The sequence below is a fragment of the Amblyraja radiata genome, chromosome 8, assembly GCF_010909765.2.
Source record: "Amblyraja radiata isolate CabotCenter1 chromosome 8, sAmbRad1.1.pri, whole genome shotgun sequence".
NCBI lineage: Eukaryota > Metazoa > Chordata > Chondrichthyes > Rajiformes > Rajidae > Amblyraja > Amblyraja radiata.
The window spans coordinates 67923230-67944816 of record NC_045963.1 but is presented as its reverse complement, the minus strand read 5'-3'; the positions used below and the strand labels follow the sequence as shown (position 1 = coordinate 67944816).

The 21587-nt window shown below is 48.0% G+C and overlaps 1 protein-coding gene across 14 annotated transcripts in view; it reads left to right on the top strand.

Moving 5' to 3' along the window:
* Positions 1 to 21587, top strand: part of syne1 (spectrin repeat containing nuclear envelope protein 1) — a 440240-nt gene that overhangs the window by 398250 nt on the left and 20403 nt on the right. For 10 of the 14 annotated variants that reach the window (XM_033026154.1, XM_033026164.1, XM_033026155.1 and 7 more), the window contains 8 exons: positions 839 to 1172; positions 6412 to 6477; positions 7122 to 7267; positions 9439 to 9565; positions 12270 to 12481; positions 16366 to 16566; positions 17864 to 17992; positions 19507 to 19719. In XM_033026154.1, the coding sequence (XP_032882045.1) occupies positions 839 to 1172; positions 6412 to 6477; positions 7122 to 7267; positions 9439 to 9565; positions 12270 to 12481; positions 16366 to 16566; positions 17864 to 17992; positions 19507 to 19719 (1428 nt within the window). The remainder of the gene's footprint in view (positions 1 to 838; positions 1173 to 6411; positions 6478 to 7121; positions 7268 to 9438; positions 9566 to 12269; positions 12482 to 16365; positions 16567 to 17863; positions 17993 to 19506; positions 19720 to 21587) is intronic. The other 4 variants (XM_033026166.1, XM_033026157.1, XM_033026153.1 and 1 more) reach the window with 3 other exon arrangements.

The following is a 21587-nucleotide window of genomic DNA, read 5'->3' as shown; positions in this document are numbered from 1 at the left end:
TCACCCCGTACATTAACACTATCCTACGCACAAGGGCCAATTTTACCAAAGCCAATTAACCTAAAAACTACGTCTTTGGAGTGTGGGAGGAAACCAGAGAAAAGCCATGCAAACACAGGGAGAACGTACAAACTCTGTACAGAGCGTCAGGAGTCCGAAGGTCCTGTTTCCATGCTGTATCCATGCTGTATCTCTAAAGTCTAATCTCTCTTGCTGTCCACGAAAATAATTGGATCTCTGTCAGTGGCTTTGGAGTTCAGTTTAGAGATACAGCACAGAAACAGGCTCTTCGGCCCACTGAGTCCGTACCGACCAGCAATCTCCGCACATTATCACTACCCTACACGCGGGACAATTTTGCATTTCTACCAAACCAATTAACGTACAAACCCGTACGTCTTTGGAGTGTGGAAGTAAACCGAAGACCTCGGAGAAAACTCACGCAGGTCACGGGGAGAACGTACAAACTCCATACAGACAGCACCCGCAGTCGGGACCGAACCCGGGTCTCCGGCGCTGCATTCGCTGTAAGGCAGCAATTCTACCGCTGCGCCACCTTAACTGCTCTAACTTATAGAGGTGCAACCTCTGTATAATAGGGTAACTGCACAGTCTTTTAGTGTGGCACCCCTATGAAATCACTCCCCACCTTCCTGCACTCCAAGGAATAGGGTCCTAGCCTGCTCAACCTCTCCCTATAGCTCAGGCCCTTGAGTTCTGGCACTATCTTCTCTGCACCGTTACCAGCTTGGCCACATCTTTCCTGTAACAAGGTGACCAAAGCTGGAACACAATGCTGTAAGTGTGGCCTCACCAATGTCTTGTGCACCGTGTCTAGCTGACGGACGATGACCAGGACGCATCTGATCGGGAGATGGAGCTGGACGACAGCTGCGATTTCTCCGGCATGCACTGGTTTGACGGGACGGCCGAGCAGCTGGGCTCCACGCCGCTGTCGCTGAGCCAGACGGCGAGCTCGCAGCAGGCCCGGGGCACCCGCTCTGGCTGCGACACGCCGGCCAGCGTCGACTCCATCCCCCTGGAGTGGGACCACGACTACGACCTGAGCCGCAACCTGGAGAGCGCCGTGTCGAGGGCGCTGGAGGGCCGCGGGGAGGAGGGCGATGACCACGACCCAGAGTTCTACCTCAAGGGGGCAGCTGAACTCGCAGGTGAGCTGCTCCACTCAGCCGGGGGGTGGGGGGGGGGGGGGGGGGGGGGGGGGGCAGAAGGTGAGGGGACGAGGGGTTGTGGGGCAGAGGAGGGGAACGGTAGTGGAATCTGTGGGCAGATGAGGAGAAGTGACGGAGGTCCGGGTATTGACAGGGATGGGCCATGATCTTGGACAGAGGGGAGGGTGACGGAGCACAGAGGGAGACTGGGGACAGAGGGAAAGGGGCCAAGGGAGTCTGTGGGCAGAGGAGAGGGACTTTGAGGATGTTTGGGACAGTGGGATAGGGAACCAAGTTGAATGGGGACAGAGGAAGAGGGGACGAGGGTGCCTGGGACAGACGGGAAGGGGTGAGGGAGTAAGGGGCAGAGAGAGAGTGGGGAGGAGACTGGGACAGAGGGAGAGTGACTGGAGGAGTCTAGGAGAGAAAGGGAGGGGTGAGTGAGTCTGGGCAGAGGGGGAGGGCTGAGGTGAATGTGTGGAGGCAGAATATGTTTTGGAACTTGGAGAAAACAGGGTGGGGTGTGTGGGAAGTGAATGGGTCGAGAGGCTCTGGGCTGCGAGATGCTGGGACTGAAGAAGGGGAGAGCCCTGGAATTGTATCATTGCGGATCACAGCAGGGTGTGATTGCCCAGGGAGGGACACATTGGGTGCTGAACATGTGCAGTCGAGAGCGGGTCGAGTCAGTAGGGTGACCAGGTAGGAGAGAAGGTTATCTCCCCTGCACTAAAATGAATGCCATTGAAATATTTTCCTAAATCAACTTTCATATGGCCTTTTGTTTCAGCAATTACTTCTAGCTAATTAAAAAAAAAAGTAAACTGGTCGCCTCTCCACAGCTGGTGGGTTGGCGGAGAGGATCGAGAGATCATCAAACGGTATCTGTCACACCTTTGTGTCTTTTCTAAAATTATAGCAGCCAGTGAAAAGGAAAATGCATTTGATCCAAAGTCAATGGATTTTTACATGTGATTTGGTCAATATACACCTCTATCGTGGAACGTAGAAAATACAGCGCAAAACAGGCTCTTCAGTCTACAATATGCCAAACATGATGCCAAGACCATCAGTTGTCAAGCTGCACATAAACCCATATCCTTCCATTCCCTGTATATCCACATGCCTGTCCAAACACCTTTTTAAAAGCCACTAATGTATCTGTTTCAACCACCAACCCCCGGCAGCATGTTCCAAGCACTCGCCACTCTCTATGTAAATAAAACTTGCCTTGTTACATAGAAACATAGAAAATAGGTGCAGGAGTATCCAACTCAGTACCCTGTACCTGCCTTCTCTCCATACACCCTGATCCCTTTAGCCACAAGGGCCACATCTAACTCCCTCTTAAATATAGCCAATGAACTGGCCTCAACTACCTTCTGTGGCAGAGAATTCCAGAGATTCACCACTCTCTGTGTGAAAAATGTTTTTCTCATCTCGGTCCTAAAAGATTTCCCCCTTATCGTTAAACTTGTTCTCCTCCTTTAAGGCGGAACATTGCCCGTCCCGCCTTAAACCCATCCCCTGTATTATTTGTTTAAGAAAGAACTGCAGATGCGGGAAAAATCGAAGGTAGACAAAAATGCTGGAGAAACTCAGCGGGTGAGGCAGCATCTATGGAGAGAAGGAATAGGCGACGTTTTCGTCTATAGCCGAAACGTCACCTATTCATTCGCTCCATAGATGCTGCCTCACCCGCTGGGTTCCTCCAGCATTTTTGTCTACCCTGTATTATTAGATTTTTTTTCCACCCTTGGGAAAAGATTCTGATTGTCTACTCTGCCTACATCTCTCATATACTGTTATCAGGTCTCACGCGACCTCTGGCATTCGAGAGAAAGCAATCCGGGTCTGCCCAACCTCTCCTTGTAGCTAATAGACAATAGGTGCAGGAGTAGGCCATTCGGCCCTTCGAGCCAGCACCGCCATTCAATGTGGTCATGGCTGATCATCCCCAATCAGTACCCCGTTCCTGCCTTCTGACTCCGCTATCTTTAAGAGCCCTATCTAGCTCTCTCTTGAAAGTATCCAGAGAACCAGCCTGCACCGCCCTCTGAGGCAGAGAATTCCACAGACTCACCACTCTCTGTGAGAAAAAGTAACCCCCTTATTATAAGAATAACCCCCTATTAGCCCCCTAATCCAGGTATCATTCTGGTGGACCACCTCCGCACCCTGTCGTAGATCCTCCGCCCACACACTACTTTTATACCACACACCAGGGACAATTTACAGAAGACGATTAACCTACGAACCTGCACGCATTTGGAATGTGGGAGGAATCCGGAGAAAACCCACGCGGTCACAGGGAGAACGTAAAATTCCGTGCAGGCTGCACCCGCGATCAGGATCGCGCCCGTGTCTCTGGCGCTGTAAGGCAGCAACTCTACCGCTGCGCCACCCTGCAACTAACTAATTACAATCTACAAATGACTAGATTTGTCCATTTTCAACACCTCTCTGTGTTGCTAATCCTACATCAATAGTCACTGGACGATTAGTGCAGGAGCAGGCCGCTCGGCCCATCAAATCCGTGGCAGCTCTCGGCAAAAGCATTCCAGCTTCCATCTCAAAAACAGAATTAAGTCAGTCGCCACTGCTCCGTCTGGTCTACTCCTGATCCAAACCTGCCGTTCACTTCCAAAAACGTTGTTCTTCTGCCTACCGTGTTAAAGCAGCACTGCACAAAGGCAGCAGTAGAGAAACGATTACCTTTCCAATGCACATTTGATGACTTCTGCAGCATCTTTTAACGCTTATTTGATACTGAGGTAATTTAAATCTATGAAACATGATAGCCAAGTTATCATTTTCTGCAGCCGGTTAATTAGGTTACAGTGATTTTTTTTTTAGGGTAAATTTTGGGCTGTGTCATCATAAAAATCTCCCTTTTTCAAATCACGGCATTGTAATTTTTGGGTCTTTGACGCAGGCCAGTAGTTTTACATTGGTATCAGATGGGAGGCAATCCGACAGTGCTGCCCTCTGTCAGCACGGCATGGTCACTACCAGTACTCCAAGGATAGGGCAACCAGGCAATGAATGAAGCAGGGTCTGGATCCGAAACGTCACCCATTCCTTCTCTCTGTCCTGCTGAGTTACTCTGGCATTTTGTTTCCGTCTAAGACAATGAATGAGCCTGACCTGTGCAAACTCGGGCTCCAGGACGGCTAAAACGAGGGAACCCTGTGGGCAATTGTGCTTGCAACATCCAATAACGGACAGGTTGATAGATAGGAGCCTTTCATTCAGAAAATAGGAGCCTTGTGTTTGTTTAAGGATTGTACGAGATATATTCAGCAGGGCAGGAAGATGGATGTCTAATATTAGACGATCATGGATCAAGTAGGAACGCGCACTGTTTATTTTTGTCAGGCCCCCTTTCCCAGATCTAGATGGGTGGTTTTGTTACTTGAAGGGAACAGAGAGGCGGATGGGGCAATGTAGACCTCGGGAAGATTGCACCAGGGATATGTTCTCAGGAATGTGAAAAGAAGCTCGTACACTGGTGGGGAAAAATAATCTTGGCGTGTAATTTAATTTTTTTCTGTTACTCCAAGAATTTGGAAATACAAAGGGCAGATATTGTGTGACTGTTTAATAATTTGCATCTATAGGACTCTGCACATCCGTGCTTTCCTAACCTTTTTGAATGGAGGCACCACAGTGGTTCTTTATCGCCCCAATTATTTTCTCGCAAACAGTTTGGTAAAGTATTGCCATTCCTAAGCACAGTCCCCGATTAGTACAAAGTGCAGAGAAATAGCCCACTGAGACCGTATGTAAGAGTCGCCAGGATTTGCAGTACATCTTTGTACATCAGCATCTGCAGTTCCTTATTTCTGCACAATTTTATTGTATGTTTTTCACAGTCCTGTGGATTGGATTAGTCTTTAGTTAATAGAAAGTCTTTAGACTTTACTTTAGAATTCGGAGATACAGCACGGAAACAAGCAATTCGGCCCATCGAGTCCGCACTGACCAGCGATCACCTCCTACACTAGCACCATCCTACACACTAGGGACAACTTGCAATTTTGCCGAAGCCAATTAACCTACCAACCTGTACGTTTTTGGAGTGTGGAAACTCACGTGGTCACTGAGAGAATGTACATACTCTGTACAGACATGAACAGTAGGCAGGATCAAACCCAGGTCTCTGACGCTGTAAACATAGAAAATAGGTGCAGGAGTAGGCCATTCGGCCCTTCGAGCCTGCACCGCCATTCAATATGATCATGGCTGATCATCGAACTCAGTATCCTGTACCTGCCTTCTCTCCATACCCCCTGATCCCTTTAGCCACAAGGGCCACATCTAACTCCCTCTTAAATATAGCCAATGAACCGGCCTCAACTACCTTCTGTGGCAGAGAATTCCACAGATTCACCACTCTCTGTGTGAAAAATGTTTTTCTCATCTCGGTCCTAAAAGACTTTCCCCTTATCCTTAAACGGTGACCCCTTGTTCTGGACTTCCCCAACATCGGGAACAATCTTACTTCATCTAGCCTGTCCAACCCCTTAAGAATTTTGTAAGTTTCAATAAGATCCCCCCTCAATCTTCTAAATTCTAGCGAGTACAAGCCGAGTCTATCCAGTCTTTCTTCATATGAAAGTCCTGCCATCCCAGGAATCAGTCTGGTGAACCTTCTCTGTACTCCCTCTATGACAAGAATGTATTTCCTCAGATTAGGAGACCAAAACTGTACACAATACTCCAGGTGTGGTCTCATCAAGACCCTGTACAACTGCAGTAGAATCTCCCTGCTCCTATACTCAAATCCTTTTGCTATGAATGCTAACATACCATTTGCTCTCTTCACTGCCTGCTGCACCTACCTGCCTACTTTCAATGACTGGTGTACCATGACCCCCCAAGGCAACAATTCCTGGGAAACAAAAGAATTGGCAACTTTAGTTGAGCGGTTCTTTCATTCAGAGTGTGAGCACTAGGCACCAGTAGTGTTGGTGTTAAATACCAGGGACACACCCTGGGTGTTGGGCTTCTAACAATCCAAATGAAGAGTCATCAGATAAATAGTACCACTCTGTCTCAAGTAATTGAACCTCTGGCAGGTCAGTGCCGAGGCTCTTGCTGTAATTCATGTTTTACTTTACGAAGAGTGAATGCTACATTTCTATCTGCTAGATGTTTGTGTAGTGACCACAACAGAAGATGGCAAAGAGAGGAGACGAGGGGTCTTTGCCTGATGCCAACTGTGTTCTTATTTTCACAGATGTAGTGATTCCTGAAAGCCCAGAGGCCTATCTAAAACTGACTGAAAGTACTTTGAGATCCACTGGTAGGCATTCAACCATCCAAGCATGTTCTGGCTCTCCTGCATCAACCCCCCTACCAAAACCCAACTCATTTTAATACTGACCTTGCATCGTTCCTACCTGACCTCTGATTTTGTGTCCATCACTTGTGTTGTGGAATGCAAATCCAACCGGTAAACTGAATTAACTTGCAGCTAACCTTTTTAAACCTCCTTGGACTAGTCTAGTGGCCAGTGCATGCTTGTGCCATTGGAGTTGGCGGCCTGACTTGTACAGGTAGGTGGACACAAAATGCTGGAGGAACTCAACGGGTCGGGCAGCATCTCCGGAGAAAAGGAATAGGTCTTTTTGATCTTTCCTTTTTATCCAGAGATGCTGCCTGACCAGTTGAGTTATTCCAACATTTGATGTCTATCTACGGTATAAGCCAGCATCTGCAGTTCCTTCAGACACATTGTTCTACAGGTAGGTTTTGGATGATGAGAGTGTACGTGCTTCATCATCTGATTCTGCACTAGGTTTTGGTTCTCTAGCAGCCTCTTAGTTGAGCGCCCAGCTCCATGTGCCTTTAGCGTTGATTGGATTTGCATGGTGTCGTGGTTAGTTCGCAGCCGTTGACTAACGGAGGCCCATTCCTCCCGTTCACCCCATGTTCCTGTCTCTCCAGCAGGGGAGCACGGCCAGTTGGAAACTCAGATCCGGCAGCTGGACAAAGCCCTGGACACCAGCCGATACCACCTGCAGCAGACGGAGAACGTCATCCGCAGCAAAACGCCCACGGGTCCCGAACTGGACTCCAGCTACTGGGGCTATGTGAGTCTGGGCCGTGGGATTGGGGACGTCCCAGTCATTAGGAACACAGGTCGGAAACTTAGATGTCGGAAGCCTGGCTGCTGCCATGGGTGCACACATTAACCAGACGAGCCCTTTGTATTCCTGATTCATTTGTGGACGTAGTTCAATAAGGATTTGAAGCTCCACCTACACTTTGTATATGTGACTCCGGGTCGAATGGTACATGATCACTGTTCATTACAGACCGTATCCCATTTGATTGTAGGTGATTCTAATCCCCACAATAAAAACGGATTAAGTGAAGTAAACCTGGATTAGGCCCTGAGCTAAACTCACCAGGATCCTCTGGCAATGATAATGGAGTTTATACATTTGTCAAAGTTTCCCACCAGCAAAAGTATAATGGCAGATACTCACACCTCTAGGCGTTTAAATAACCTGGACAGGTACCACCCAACACCACCAGGTGCCCTGGAGCAACCACACTCTGTTGCCTCACAGAGACCCAGGACCCTGGCTCCACAGGTCATCTCCAGAGTGGTCGGCAAAGCCTCCACTCCCAACAGACCAAATGGGAATCCCCAATGAAAGGTGGTCAAGTTTCCAGCAGATTTCCACTGAAACCACACTGGCCTAACAGCAGTTCAGTTTAGTTTAGAGATATAGTGTGAAAAGGGGCACTTCAGCCCACTGACTCTGCGGCCAGCGATCCCCGAACGCTAGATCTACCCTACGCACCAGGGACAGTTAACAGATGCCAATTACAAACCCAAATGGGTATGGAATGTGGAAGGAAACCAGAGCATCCAGAGGAGGAAACCCATGCGGTCACAGGGGGAATGTACAAACCCCGTACAGACAGCACCCGTAGTCAGGGTTGAACTCTGACACCGTATAGGGCCTGTCCCATTGACGCGACTTGACAGCGACTGTCTGCGACCTTCAAGCTCGAGAGCACTCGCCTGGAAAATCTCGAGCTGGATCCACACACGCACACGTGCACGCGGCGGGGGCCAGGGAAAGCGGGGGGGGCTGTCTGAGATTCACACCCGCGATGACGAGGAAGGTAAAAGACGGCTGCACAGTGTATGATAAGTCCTTTAGAGAGCGTGGCGGGAGGGAGAGAGAAGGGGGGGGAGAAGGATTGGAAACACTTTTAAGAAGCCAGACAACGTTTAATAAAGTTTAGCGGACATTTAACATTACCAGTCGATTTTCCTTGGTTCTGAAAACTCCAATTAAATGCCCGGTCAGCGAAGGAGATTGCCTGTAACCACATAGCGACCCCACTCCACTGCACTACGAGTTCAATAGAACCATGCCGACCAAACATGTTGAAACATTTTCCTCGACCAAACTGAGGCCGCGAGTATGCAGGAACTTCCCTCGAGCATGAAGGAGAGTTCCAGTGACCTCATGGGACCTCCTAGGACCACGTGTCGACCATGCTGCGAGTTCGAGTTGAGGGCAATCTCTTCTAAACTCGCAGATTAGTTCACCGCAGTGGGACAGCCCCTTAAGGCAGCAACTTAAGGATAGGCTCGGCTTGTACTCGCTAGAATTTAGAAGATTGAGGGGGGATCTTATAGAAATGCACAAAATTCTTAAGGGATTGGACAGGCTAGATGCAGGAAGATTGTTCCCAATGTTGGGGAAGTCCAGAACAAGGGGTCACAGTTTAAGGAAATCTTTTAGGACCGAGATGAGAAAAACATTTTTCACACAGAGAGTGGTGAATCTCTGGAATTCTCTGCCACAGAAGGTAGTTGAGGCCAGTTCATTGGCTATATTTAAGAGGGAGTTAGATGTGGCCCTTGTGGCTAAAGGGATCAGGGGGTATGGAGAGAAGGCAGGTACAGGATACTGAGTTGGATGATCAGCCATGATCATATTGAATGGCGGTGCAGGCTCGAAGGGCCGAATGGCCTACTCCTGCACCTATTTTCTATGTTTCTATGTTAACTCTACCGCTGCGCCCCTGTGCCACCCCTGTATGTAATTTAAACCAGTGGGTACTGAGTCGGTCCATGCCCTGTAAAGTTGCGCTCCCTTGCTCAGTTTGCCACGTTCACTAGTTCCCATCCAGGTTGATACCTCAGAGTTGGTGTGTTGTGTTGACCGCTGGTTTGCCCATTGCTATCTTTGTACGCCGCACACGTGCTTAACCTGCCTCCTCTTCTGTTCCTCAGATGAAACTCTTGTCGGAATGCCGTGGGAGCATCGAGACGGTGAAAAGGGTAGGGCATAAACTCAAAGAGGAGGAAGATAAGCTCTCCGGCTTCATCAACCTAACAAGCACAGAGACGCAGACTTCTGGTGAGTTGCCAATCCAGCAGCATAGTAACCGCAATGATTAAGAAACATTTGGACAGGTACATGGATAGGACAGGTTTAGAGAGATATGGGCCAAACGCAGGCAGGTGGGACTAGAGTAGATGGGATGTTCGGTGTGGGAAAGTTGTGCCGAAGGGCCTGTTTCCAGGCATCATTACTCTATGTAGTTTAAAACATAATGTCCAGTCATTTGAATGTATTTGAGTGCAACGGATGAATGTGGAGCCATGTCTCTGGGGATTTGGGGCATTGGGGATTAATTGATTAGACAACAATCGCATTATCCTTTATCGTGTGGCTAGTGGCTGTAGAAGGCAGGTCGTTCGTTGCCTTGCAGTTTCTAAACCTGTGCCTGGTTTGCAGCCAGAGATGGTCTTAAAAGGGGTGTGACTGCAGTGGGGATGGTGAGGTGGTTCTAGATGTTGTTGAAAGGGCTGTGAATGCAACACAAAGTTCCCAGGTGCTGCCTGGCAGCGGATTGATCAAGAGCAATTAGGGCAGCAGGGTGGCGCTGCGGTAGAGTTACTGCCTTACAGCGCCAGAGACCTGGGTTCGATTCTGACTACGGGTGCTGTCTGTACGGAGTTTGTACGTTCTCCCCGCGTACACGTACGTTTTCTCCGGGTGCTCCAGGTTCCTTCCACACTCCAATGACATACGGGTTTGTAGGTTCATTGGCTTCAGTAAAAACTTTAAATTGTCCGTAGTGTCTGGGATAGTGCTAGTGTACGGGGATCGCTGGTTGGCGTGGACCCGGTGGGCCGAAGGGCCTGTTTCCACCCTGTATCTATAAACTAAACTAAGTGGTTGGTGTGAAAAATCAGCAGCCCCATTGTCATTTCATTGAGGCACCAGGATGCAGAAACCAGGCTGGTGGAAAAGTTTGTAAACATCTTGTCTTGTAACCTGTGCATGCACCCGGATCGATCCAGAAGCCCCTGACCAGTAACTAGTGGCATTTGCTCTCCACCATCAGTACCTAACCCCACCGGACTGGAGTAGGCCCACTGTGCGGCTCGATGTGAATGCTGGTCATCGCTTTTCAAAGTCTCCTAATCCTACAAAATGGCGGAACCATCAGCAACTCAAGAAAATTGGGCGAAGGGGAGCAGGCCATTTGGCAGAGTGAGCTGCCATTCCTTGTTTAGTTTTAATTTAGTTTAGAGATACAGTGCGGAGACGTACCCTTCGGCCCACTGAGACTGCGCTGACCAACGATCCCCGCACACTGACCATGGTTGATCTGCCTCTTGTAGCCCCGCACTCTCTGGTTCTTCAGCAATTTATTTGGTTAAAATACCTGAAGTTTCAGAGAGTAAACAGGTTTCACACTTGCATGCACAACTGTTAGTCAGAACCGCAATCCATCTGACGTGTCACATTACTCAACCTCCTATTGTGTATTTAGCTAACAGGAAGGAATTATAATAGATTGCTGAAAGGTCTTGTAGTTAATCATCTCGTGTGGAAATAAAATGTGCTGGAAACCTGTTGATCGTAAGGCCAAGAGCTTCTTGACTTCTCGCTGGCGGCACAGTGGCGCAGCGGTAGAGTTGCACCAGGGACCCGGGTTCGATCCTGGCTGCAGGTGTAGTCTGTACGGAGTTTGTACATTCCCCCTGTGACCGCCTGGATTGTGTCGGTGCTCCGGTGTCCTCCCACACTCCAATGATGTGCAGGTTTGTGCGTTAATTGTCTTCTATAAATTGGGTAGAACTAGTGTACGGGTGATTGTTGGTCGGTGTGGACCCGGTGGGCTGAAGGAACTGTTTCCACACTGTATCTCTAAAACTGAAGAAAAAACAACTTTTGCGGGGTGAAGGCAGGAGAATGGTGTTGAGAGGGAAAAATAGATCAGCCAAGATTGAATGGCGGAGCAGACTCAATGGGCTGAATGGTGTTAATGTGCTCCTATATCTTATGGGCTTGGTGATATTCTCATGAATCCCCCAGGCTAGTTCAAGATTCAGCCCGAGAAGGAATATTTAATGCCAGAATGATTTGGACTGTTTCAACATCTGAATGTATAAGCAATGAGAATGGGACAGAGGTGAGGTTTAGATGAGTGTAGTTTAATTTAGAGATACAACGCAGAAACAGGCCCTTCGGCCCACCAAGTCTGCGCTGACCCCGCACATTAACACTAATCTACAAACACTAGGGACAATTGATGTTTATACCAAGCCAATTAGCCAACAAACCTGTACGTCTTTGGAGTGTGGGAGGAAACCTGAAGATCTCAGAGAAAACACACACAGGTCACAGGGAGAACGTACAAATACCGTACAGACAGCACCCGCAGTCGGGATCGAACCCGGGTCTCTGATGCTGTAATGGCCCTGTCCCACGGTACGAGTTCATTCCAAGAGCTCTCCCAAGTTAAAAAAAATCAAACTCGTGGTAAGCACGGAGAATGAACGTCGGAGCTCGGGGACGTCTCTTAGCGCTAACGGCAGGTACTCGGGAAGACTCGCTAACGGCAGGTAAGCACGGGAAGACTCGTGAAGATTTTTCAACATGATGAATAATGTCCACGAGAGCCCTGAGTACCGACGAGTGGCCATTACCGTAAATCTCCGAGCTCGAATCAGGGCAAACTCGGGAGAACTCTTGGGATGAACTCGTACCGTGGGACAGGGGTTTAAAGCTGAGATAACCTGCTAAATGTGTCTTGCTTCCTGTGCAGGTGTGATCGAGCGCTGGGAGCTGATCCAGGCCCAGGCTCTCAACAAGGAGCTCAGAATGAAGCAGAACCTGCAGCAGTGGCAGCAGTTCAACTCTGACCTGCTCAGTGTGTGGGAGTGGCTGAGTGAGAGCGAGGAAGAGCTGGAGCACCTCAGCAGGCTGGACAACAGCACCGACATCCAGACCATCGAACTGCGGATCAAAAAGCTCAAGGTACGCACCAACATTTATCCTTTGCCCAGCAGTGACTAGATGAAGCTTCACCTCGAAACAAAATAACTCACAACGCCAGAGACCCGGCTTCGATACTGACCTCGTGTGCTGTCTGTGTGGAGTTTGCACGTTCTTCCTGTGACCGCGTGGGATTTCTCCAGGTGCTCTGGTTTCCACCCACACTCTAAAGATGGGAACCTCATACCTACCTTTCCTTTCAGAGGCCTATTAAACCCCATCTCCTTCACCAAGCTTTCAGTCCCAATTTGAGTGCATCAGTTTTAGTCAAAAGATAGACACAAAATGATGGAGTAACTCAGCAGGGCAGGCAGCATCGCTGGAGAGAAGGAAAGGGTGACGTTTCGGGTCGAGCCCCTTCTTCAGTCACGACCCGAAACGTCACCCATTCCTTCTCTCCGGAGATGCTGCCTGCCCTGCTGACTTACTCCAGCATTTTATATGTATCTTTGGTGTATAACCGGCATCTGCAGTTCCTTCCTCACGTTAATTTTAATCCAATAATGTTCCTGTAACTCTTTGTGTAAGTGTGGAAAAATCTAAATCTACTGGGATTATCCGTGTGGAAATTAGCATACTCCCCCTTCATTCGGGTTGGGAAATTAGCATACTCCCCCATTCCCAATGCAAATGCAATCCTGATCTGAATGTTCTGGGATTGTATCATCCTGATTTTAAAAATACAAAAGGTCGTCCATGCTTTGGTACAATCAGAGACGGAAACCGCTGTCAAAACATGGAGGGGACCGGGGGACACAATTTCTTGGCGGCCGCGCGTGCATGCGCGCACGCGCGCGGCTTCGGAGGCTCAATCCAGCGCTAAATGCAGCTTAACTCTGCCTGTCTCACCGGGTTAACTACAGCCCTGTCTGGACTGACGAGATACCAGCGCTGCTTCTCCAAACTGGCCATATTTCCCGCAAGTCCAGGAAGGGTTGTAAGCTCACCTGGCAGGACAGGCAGAGTTGAGCTGGGTTTAGTGCTGTTTTTCTGCGCTGGCTGTAGGCCTGGGGGCACCGCGCCGTCTGACTGCCGACCATAGATCCTATAGTGGAGGATCTTTGCTGCCGACCTCTCTGACTGAAGTGACCCCTATTTCGCTTGGGCATCTTACAACTCAACGGTATGAATATTGATTTCTCTAATGTCAAGTAACACCTGCACTAACATCCTCATCCTCCTGAGTCGTCCTAACAGTTCCACTGCTTGCATCCTTGTACCCCTCTCGTTAGCACATCTGCCCCAGTCAACAATGGGCCATTATGAACTCCACCCTTCCGGAGGTCATCTTGCTGGCCCTGATTTGTTCTGGCCTTTTCTCGCTTCCAGTTTCCCACCTTTCCCCACCCACCCCCCAGCTCTGCATTTCAGTCTAAAGAAGGGATCCGACCCGAAACGTCACCTATTCCTTTTCTCCAAAGAAGCTGCCCGACCTGGTGTGTCTACTCCACTGAGAACTACTCCAGCAGTTTGTGTAACCCTAAAAATCCACATGTCCTTGGGATGTGAGAAGGAGCACGTGGAGGACACGTATGCGGTCACAGAACGAACATGCAAACTCCACACTGGATCGAACTCTGGTCTCTGGCGTCGTGAAGCAGCAGCTCCACCAGCTGCGCCGCTGTGCCAGCCACATGTGCTCATGAAGGAACTCATAATGGCTGACTTAGGTTCTCATCCTTGATGTGTGTCGAGCTTGTGTTTTCAGTGTAGTCTGGAATTGATCCCCATCAGTGTTCCTTTAAACGGGCGTGTACACATTCAGCACTGATAAGTAAAACTACTTTTGGCAAAACCTGTGTATGTAAAACAGTAAATATCTCCAATGTTCAACAACACAAATATTTCATGCTTCAGTAAGCTGACCTTGAGTATTAATCATGCTTTATTATGGTCCAACATCACCATGCATCAAGCTTGTACGCAAACTCGATGCCAACAAATCAAAGTTGGTTTGGTGCTTGGTACTACAGTTGATTTTGTTTTAATTGCGACACGATTTTCTTTTAAACATTTTCATTGTGATTGATTTTCCTCTCAGCAATCTGGATTAGTTCCGTTGGTGGGGAATGCAATGTTGAAATGCTGTTAGCCCCACCTGTAACGCTGCAATGTTGATATGCTATAGCCCCCCCTGTAACAGGGAGGTGTAACTGCTGAGCAACACACTGGCCATTTCCATTGCTTTCAGTCTACAAATCAGTCCCCATTTTAATTGCAACATTAATTTGCACAGCAGCACAATATGGAGAAGCAGCCTAAGGAAGGTTTATGAGAATGATCCCAGGAATGATTGGGTTAACATATGATGAGCGTTTAACAGCACTGGGCCTGTGAGTTTAGAAGAATGAGGAAAGACCTCATTGAAACTAACCAAATAGTGAAAGGCCTGGATAGAATGAATGTTGGAGAGGACCAGAGGCCATAGCCTTGGAATGAAAGGATGTACCTTTAGAAAGGAGGAATTTCTTTAGTCAGAGATCGGTGAATCTGTGGAATCAATTGTCACAGATGGCTGTGGAGGCCAAGTCAATGGATATTTTTAAGGTACACAAAAATGCTGGAGAAACTCAGCGGGTGCAGCAGCATCTATGGAGCGAAGGAGATAGGCAACGTTTCAGGCCGAAGCCCTTCTTCAGACTATATTTTTAAGGCATAGATTGAAAGATTATTGATTAGGAAGATGGTCGGGGTAATGGGGGGATGGTGGGAGAATGGGGTTGAGAGGGAAAAATAGATCATTGAATGGCAGAGTACACTTGATGGGCAGAATGACCAAATTCTGCTCTAATAACTTATGAAGGAACTGACCTCCCATCTACTTCATGGGATGATACTTCATATCTTCAAACTATCTTTAATCGGACTTTTATCTTGGACTAAAACGTCATACCCTTTATCCAGTATCTGTGCACTGTTAATGGCCCGATTGTAATCATGTATAGTCTTTTCCCTGTCTGGAGAGCACTCAACAAAAAGCATTTCCCTGCACTTCGGCACACGTGACAATAAACTAAACTAAATCAAGCTGCATCAAAGTGGGTGCTGTGCCAAAGGTGATACAAGGAGGGCCGTGCAAAAAGCTCAGCAGGGATGGAGCAGCCAGCAGTGTCTTGTATTAGGGTAGCTGAGAGTTGTTTGGAGCAGAGGCGTTGCCGCATAGTGTTGGCCAAGGAGCCAGAGAGCAGAGGAAGGGTCTCGACCGGAAACGTCACCCACTCCTTCTCTCCAGAGATGCTGCCTGTCCCGCTGAGTTACACCAGCTTTTTTTGTGACTAGCCAGAGAACATAGACCGACGCACTCTGTACCAGGGATAAATTGAAGCATTGTAAATCTAAGAGGGGGATTTTCCATTATAACTGTTGACTTGGGGATCTTCATTGTTGTAACTTGGTCTGTACAAATGTAACATGCTTTTAATATATCATAAATACATGGTATACAACTTGTTGGCTTTCCCAAACATATAGCGGTTCAGAGTGGGTGTTGAGCTGAGGGAAGGACTTTGGACTCTGGTTGCTCTCTTCCTTCATTCCCTGTCATCTGGAGAAATGTAGTTTGGAGATATATTGTGGAAACAGGCCCACCGAGTCCGCACTGACCAATGATCACCCACCCGTACACTAGTTCTGTTATCCCAGTTTCGCATCCTACACATACCAATTAACCTGCACGTCTGGAATGTGGGAGGAAATCGGAGAAAATCCGTGCAGTCACAGGGAAAACGTACAAATTCTGTACAGACAGCATCCTATGCTAGGAAGGAACCCAGGTCTCTGGCACTGTAAGGCAGCAACTCTTACTGCTGCGCCACCATGGAGCCCAGATGAGATGAACTTCAGGTTATCCTTTGTGCTTGTTGCAGGAACTACAAAAGGCGGTGGATAATCGGAAAGCCATCATCTTGTCCGTCAACCTGTGTAGTGCCGAGTTCACGCAGTCGGACTCCAGCGACACGGAGGAGCTGCGGGAACGCCTGAGCCAAATGAACAAGCGGTGGGACCGAGTCAGCGGCCTACTGGAGCAGTGGCGTCGCACTCTGCAAGATGCCCTCATGCAGTGCCACGTAAGTACTGCTGGTCACTTGGAGTACTTCCAAACTCCGTACAGACAAGCACCCGTAGTCAGAATCGAACCCGGGTCTCCGTCGCTGTAAGGCCGCAACTCTACCGCTGCACCACTGTGCAGGACACCAGTTAAGTTTAGAGATACAGCATGGAAATGGGCCGTTCGGCCCACTGAGTCCATGCTGACCATCGATCACCCATTCACACTAGTTCTATACTATCCATCGTACTATCTATAAGGCAGCAACTCTACTCCTGCACCACTGTCTCTCCCAACTTAAGCTAAACTTTCTTTAGTATGGTTGGTTGAGGAATGTTATAGCCTTGTACTATTGGTGTTATCATTGTAAATCTTCCTTGCATGTTCTCCAGTGGCCCTTTGATTATTATAGTGGGTGCACTTTATTCAAAGGCTGAGCTAATCACACTTGATGCAAGGAACATTATCACTTCTGTCACTGTGAGGATAAATCCTAATCACTGTCTTGCTAAATTACACGAGGTTATTAACCTGCTCTGAACCCTGGAAGGACTCCTTCATTCTTTAAATAGACCTTTGGGATTTGTTTATACAATCTGACAGACCAGATCTTTTGACTGAGGATCTCAAATGAAAAGTGAGCATTACGTGGGGAGAATCGGACTGAAGCGCGGAGTTCGGCCCTGGAATAGATCATGACTTCTTGACCTTCTGACTCGGGCAGATGCCACTGACTCAGGTCAGACTCGATGGCAGACATTTTCCAATTAGATGGATGCAAAAAGCTGGAGTAACTCAGCGGATCAGGCAACGTCTCTGGAGAAAAGGAATAGGTGACGCTTCTGGTCGAGACTCTTCTTCAGACTCGACCCGAAACGTCACCTATTCCCTTTCTCCAGAGAAGCTACCTGATCCGCAGAGTCACTCCAGCTTTTTGTGTCCATCTTTGGTGTAAAGCGGCATCTGCAGTTCCTTCCTCCACGTTTCCCAAGTAGACTTCCTGTTGGTTGGAATTGGGAAGTCAAAGTCAAAAAGTCAAAGTCAAAAAGTCAAAAGTCAAAGTAGCCTTTATTGTCATTCAGACCATTCAGTCTACCAGTTTATCTAACTTTACCTCAGACTAAATATTGTACCCTTTATCATTTACCTGTACACAGTTGCCAGTTTGATTGGGACCATGCATAGCCTTTACTTTGTCTGGATACCACGCAAACAAAAGCTTTTCACTGTACCTCAGTATACGTGACAGTACTAATAAACGAAACTAAACTACAGTGATGTACCTGACAATGACTTTGAATCTTCCACACCTGCAGGATTTCCATGAGATGAGCCATGGTCTACTGCTCTGGCTGGAGAACATAGACAGGAGGCGGAATGAAATCCTACCCATTGATCCTAATCTGGATCAGGACACCCTACAGGACCATCACAAGACCCTGATGGTGAGACCTACGTTGGTTTTTCTTCTGTCCTTCATCTCATGTCAATGTTATTTGTGAATCAGTGTGACCCTTCCCACTGAGTGAAGGAGGAGAGCAGATAATGGCCAGGGTAGCACGGGGGGGGGGGGGGGGGGGGGGAAGAGAGTGAGTGAGTGAAGGAGGAGCTTGGACAATACCTGGACACACTCACTAAAAGCCCTGTCCCACTGTACGAGTTCATTCAAGAGTTCTCCCGAGTTTGCCCTGATTCGAACTCGGAGATTTACGGTAATGGCCGCTCGCAGGTACTCGGGGCTCTCGTGGACATTTTTCCACGTTGAAAAATCTTCACGAGTCTTCCCGAACTTACCACGTTTCCCGAGTACCTGCCGTTAGCGTTACGAGCCGCTAAGAGACGTCCCCGAGCTCCGACGTACCCGCTAGGTACATTCTACGTACTTACCACAAGTTTGATTTTTTTTTTAAAAACTCGGGAGAGCTCTTGAATGAACTCGTACAGTGGGACAGGGCTATAAGCCGCTGATAATTCTTGGACTTAAAGCTGGGTATCACGATGATTTTCTTCAGACTCTCACTAGATGGCGACGTCTCAGAGTGAGGAATAAAATGGAAGGTGCAATACATAAGCAGGCATATAAACACAAGTAACGACACAGTAGCCCAGCAGCCGAGCTGATTCCTTACAGCACCAGAGACCCAGGCTTGATCCTGACTGCGGGTGCTGTCTGTACGTCTCCCTGTGACTGCGTGGGTTTTCCCCGGGAGCTCTGGTTTCCTCCCACACGCCAAAGATGTGCAGGTTTGTAAGTTAATTGGCTGAGGTAAAAATTCTATTTTGTCCCTAGCATGTAGGATACTGCTGGTGTACGGGGTGAGTGCTGGTCGGCGCGGACACGGTGGGCCGAAGGGCCTGTTTTCACGCTGCCGCATCTTTGTATACAAAATTTCAAAAGTATTGATTTCACTAAAATATTTTGTCGTATATAAAAGGTGAGTGCTTGTTTGATTGGAATATAAAGTAGTGAAACAAGCCCTTTGGTCCACCGAATCCACACCGCCCATTGTTCACCCATTCACACACGTTCTGTTAAGTCACTTTTGCATCCACACCGTACACACCAGGAGCAATTTACAGAGGCCACGACCTACAACCCCACCTGTGGGAGGTAACCAACGTGGTCATAGTGAGAATGTTGTACGTTCAATCTTTCACTCATTTAGACATTTGATAATTGTAACGAGAATAAAAGTTGCTGCTAAAATATAGAATATCTCACATGAATAGGTCTTTGTTCCCACTTAAGATAGACACAAAATGCTGGAGTAACTCAGCGGGTCAGGCAGCATCTCTGGAGAACATGGGTCCCTCTGAAGAAGGACCCAAAACGTCACCTATCCATGTTCCCCAGAGATGCTGCTCGACCCACTGAGTTACCCCAGCACTTTGTGTCCACCTTTGGGATAAGCCAGCATCTGCAGTTCCTCCTTGTTTAATCCTGCTTATTTTGATTTAGCAAATCAGACGGGAGCTGCTGGAGTCGCAGCTGAAGGTGGCCTCTCTGCAGGACATGTCCAGCCAGCTGCTGGTCAACGCAGAGGGCAGGGACTGCCTCGAAGCGAAGGAGAAGGTCCACGTCATCGGCAACCGCCTCAAGCTGCTCCTGAAGGAAGTCATGCAAGACCTGAAAGAGCTCGAGAGACTCCTGGACAACGGTGGCAGTCAAGTGGTACGTCATCAGAATCAGTCCACAAATGCATTAACTCTGCAACGTCTGAATTCAGTATCGGTGCACAGAGTCTACACTCGGAGTAGGGGAAATCAAGAACCAGAGGGCATATGTTTAAGCTGAGAGGTGAAAGATTTAATAGGAATCTGAGGGGCAACTTTTTCACACAGACGTTAGTGGGTATATGGAATGAGCTGCCAGAGAAAGTAGTTGAGGCAGGTACTGTAACAACCTTTAAAATACATTTGGATAGGTACATGGACAGCAAAGATTTAGAGGGATGTGAATCAAGCACAGGCAGGCGGGACTAGTGTAGAAGGGCCATGTGGGTCGGCATGGGCAAGTTGGGCCGAAGGGCCTGTTTCCATGCTGTGTGACTGTGGCACAGGTGACCAAGAAGTTCCAAAGATTTAAAGTGGGCATATTTTGTTAATCCCCATTACATTGACATTGAGTCTTAACAATATTTGTTCACATTATAATCGCAACTGTTGTGTTAATCTATGTTCACACCACTGTGTGCCGTGCTAGTGAGTGGTGTCTCACCATTTTGTGTTGCCTTGGACATAGCAAAGTTGTGCTTTGTCCCAGCCAAGGTCTATTGGCACTGTCATTCTATCTCATACGAAAATGGTGTTGTGTACGCTAAAATATTGTGTGCTGTTAGTGTTCATTCATGTTTAAATTGTATGGAATGTTAGATTCCATTCACGTCAATGTTGTATGTGTTATTGGTGTTCGTCACTTTAAAATTCTGCTGGATGTTAGTTTGCGCCAGTCACGCCAGTCATAAATTGTGCGTTGTATTAGTGTTCATTCGGGTTAACATTGTCTGTGCCGTTAGTTGGTGCTCATGAATGTGCATCATGAGGTTCCATTCACCGTCTTAGACTTTGTTCACTCATACTTGTTAATTATGTACTAGCTGCTTTGTGTCTACTTAAACTATAATTGTGTGTGTAATGTCTGAGTGTTGATTCACACCGTGTGTGTGTGTGTGTGTGTGACCCATTGCTGCCATTGTTGTGCATTGTATTAGTGCGAGTCATTCTTTCGTTTGTTTGTTTAGTTTAGAGATACAGCGCGGAAACGGGCCCTTCGGCCTACCTAGTCCGCGGCAACCAGCGATCACCGTTCACTACCAGCACTAACCTTACACACTAGGGACAATTTACAATCATTACCAAAGCCAATTAACCTACAAACCTGCACGCCTTTGGAGTGTGGGAGGAAACCGGAGCACCCGGTGGAAACCCACGCTGCCACGAGGAGAATGTACAAACTCCGTACAGCCTGCACCCGTAGTCAGGATTGAACCTGGGTGTCTGCAGCTGCCAGGCAGCAACTCTACCGCTGTGCCACCATGCCACCCTGGAAAGGGAGCAAGTCAAGTCAAGTGTGTTTATTGTCATGTGTCCCTGATAGGACAATGAAATTCTTGCTTTGCTTCAGCACACAGAACATAGTAGGCATTTACTACAAAACAGATCAGTGTGTCCATATACCATAATATAAATATATACACACATGAATAAATAAACTGATAAAGTGCAAATAACAGATAATGGGTTATTAATAATCAGTTTTGTCCAAGCCAGATTTAATAGCCTGATGGCTGTGGGGAAGTAGCTATTCCTGAACCTGGTCGTTGCAGTCTTCAGGCTCCTGTACCTTCTACCTGAAGGTAGCAGGGAGATGAGTGTGTGGCCAGGATGGTGTGGGTCTTTGATGATACTGCCAGCCTTTTTGAGACAGCGACTGCGATAAATCCCCTCGATGGAAGGAGCAGAGAAGATTTACGAGGAAGTAAACCTTCAGCTCCATTGTCAGTACAACTTGTATCCTGATTAGCGACCCCATCACACCGA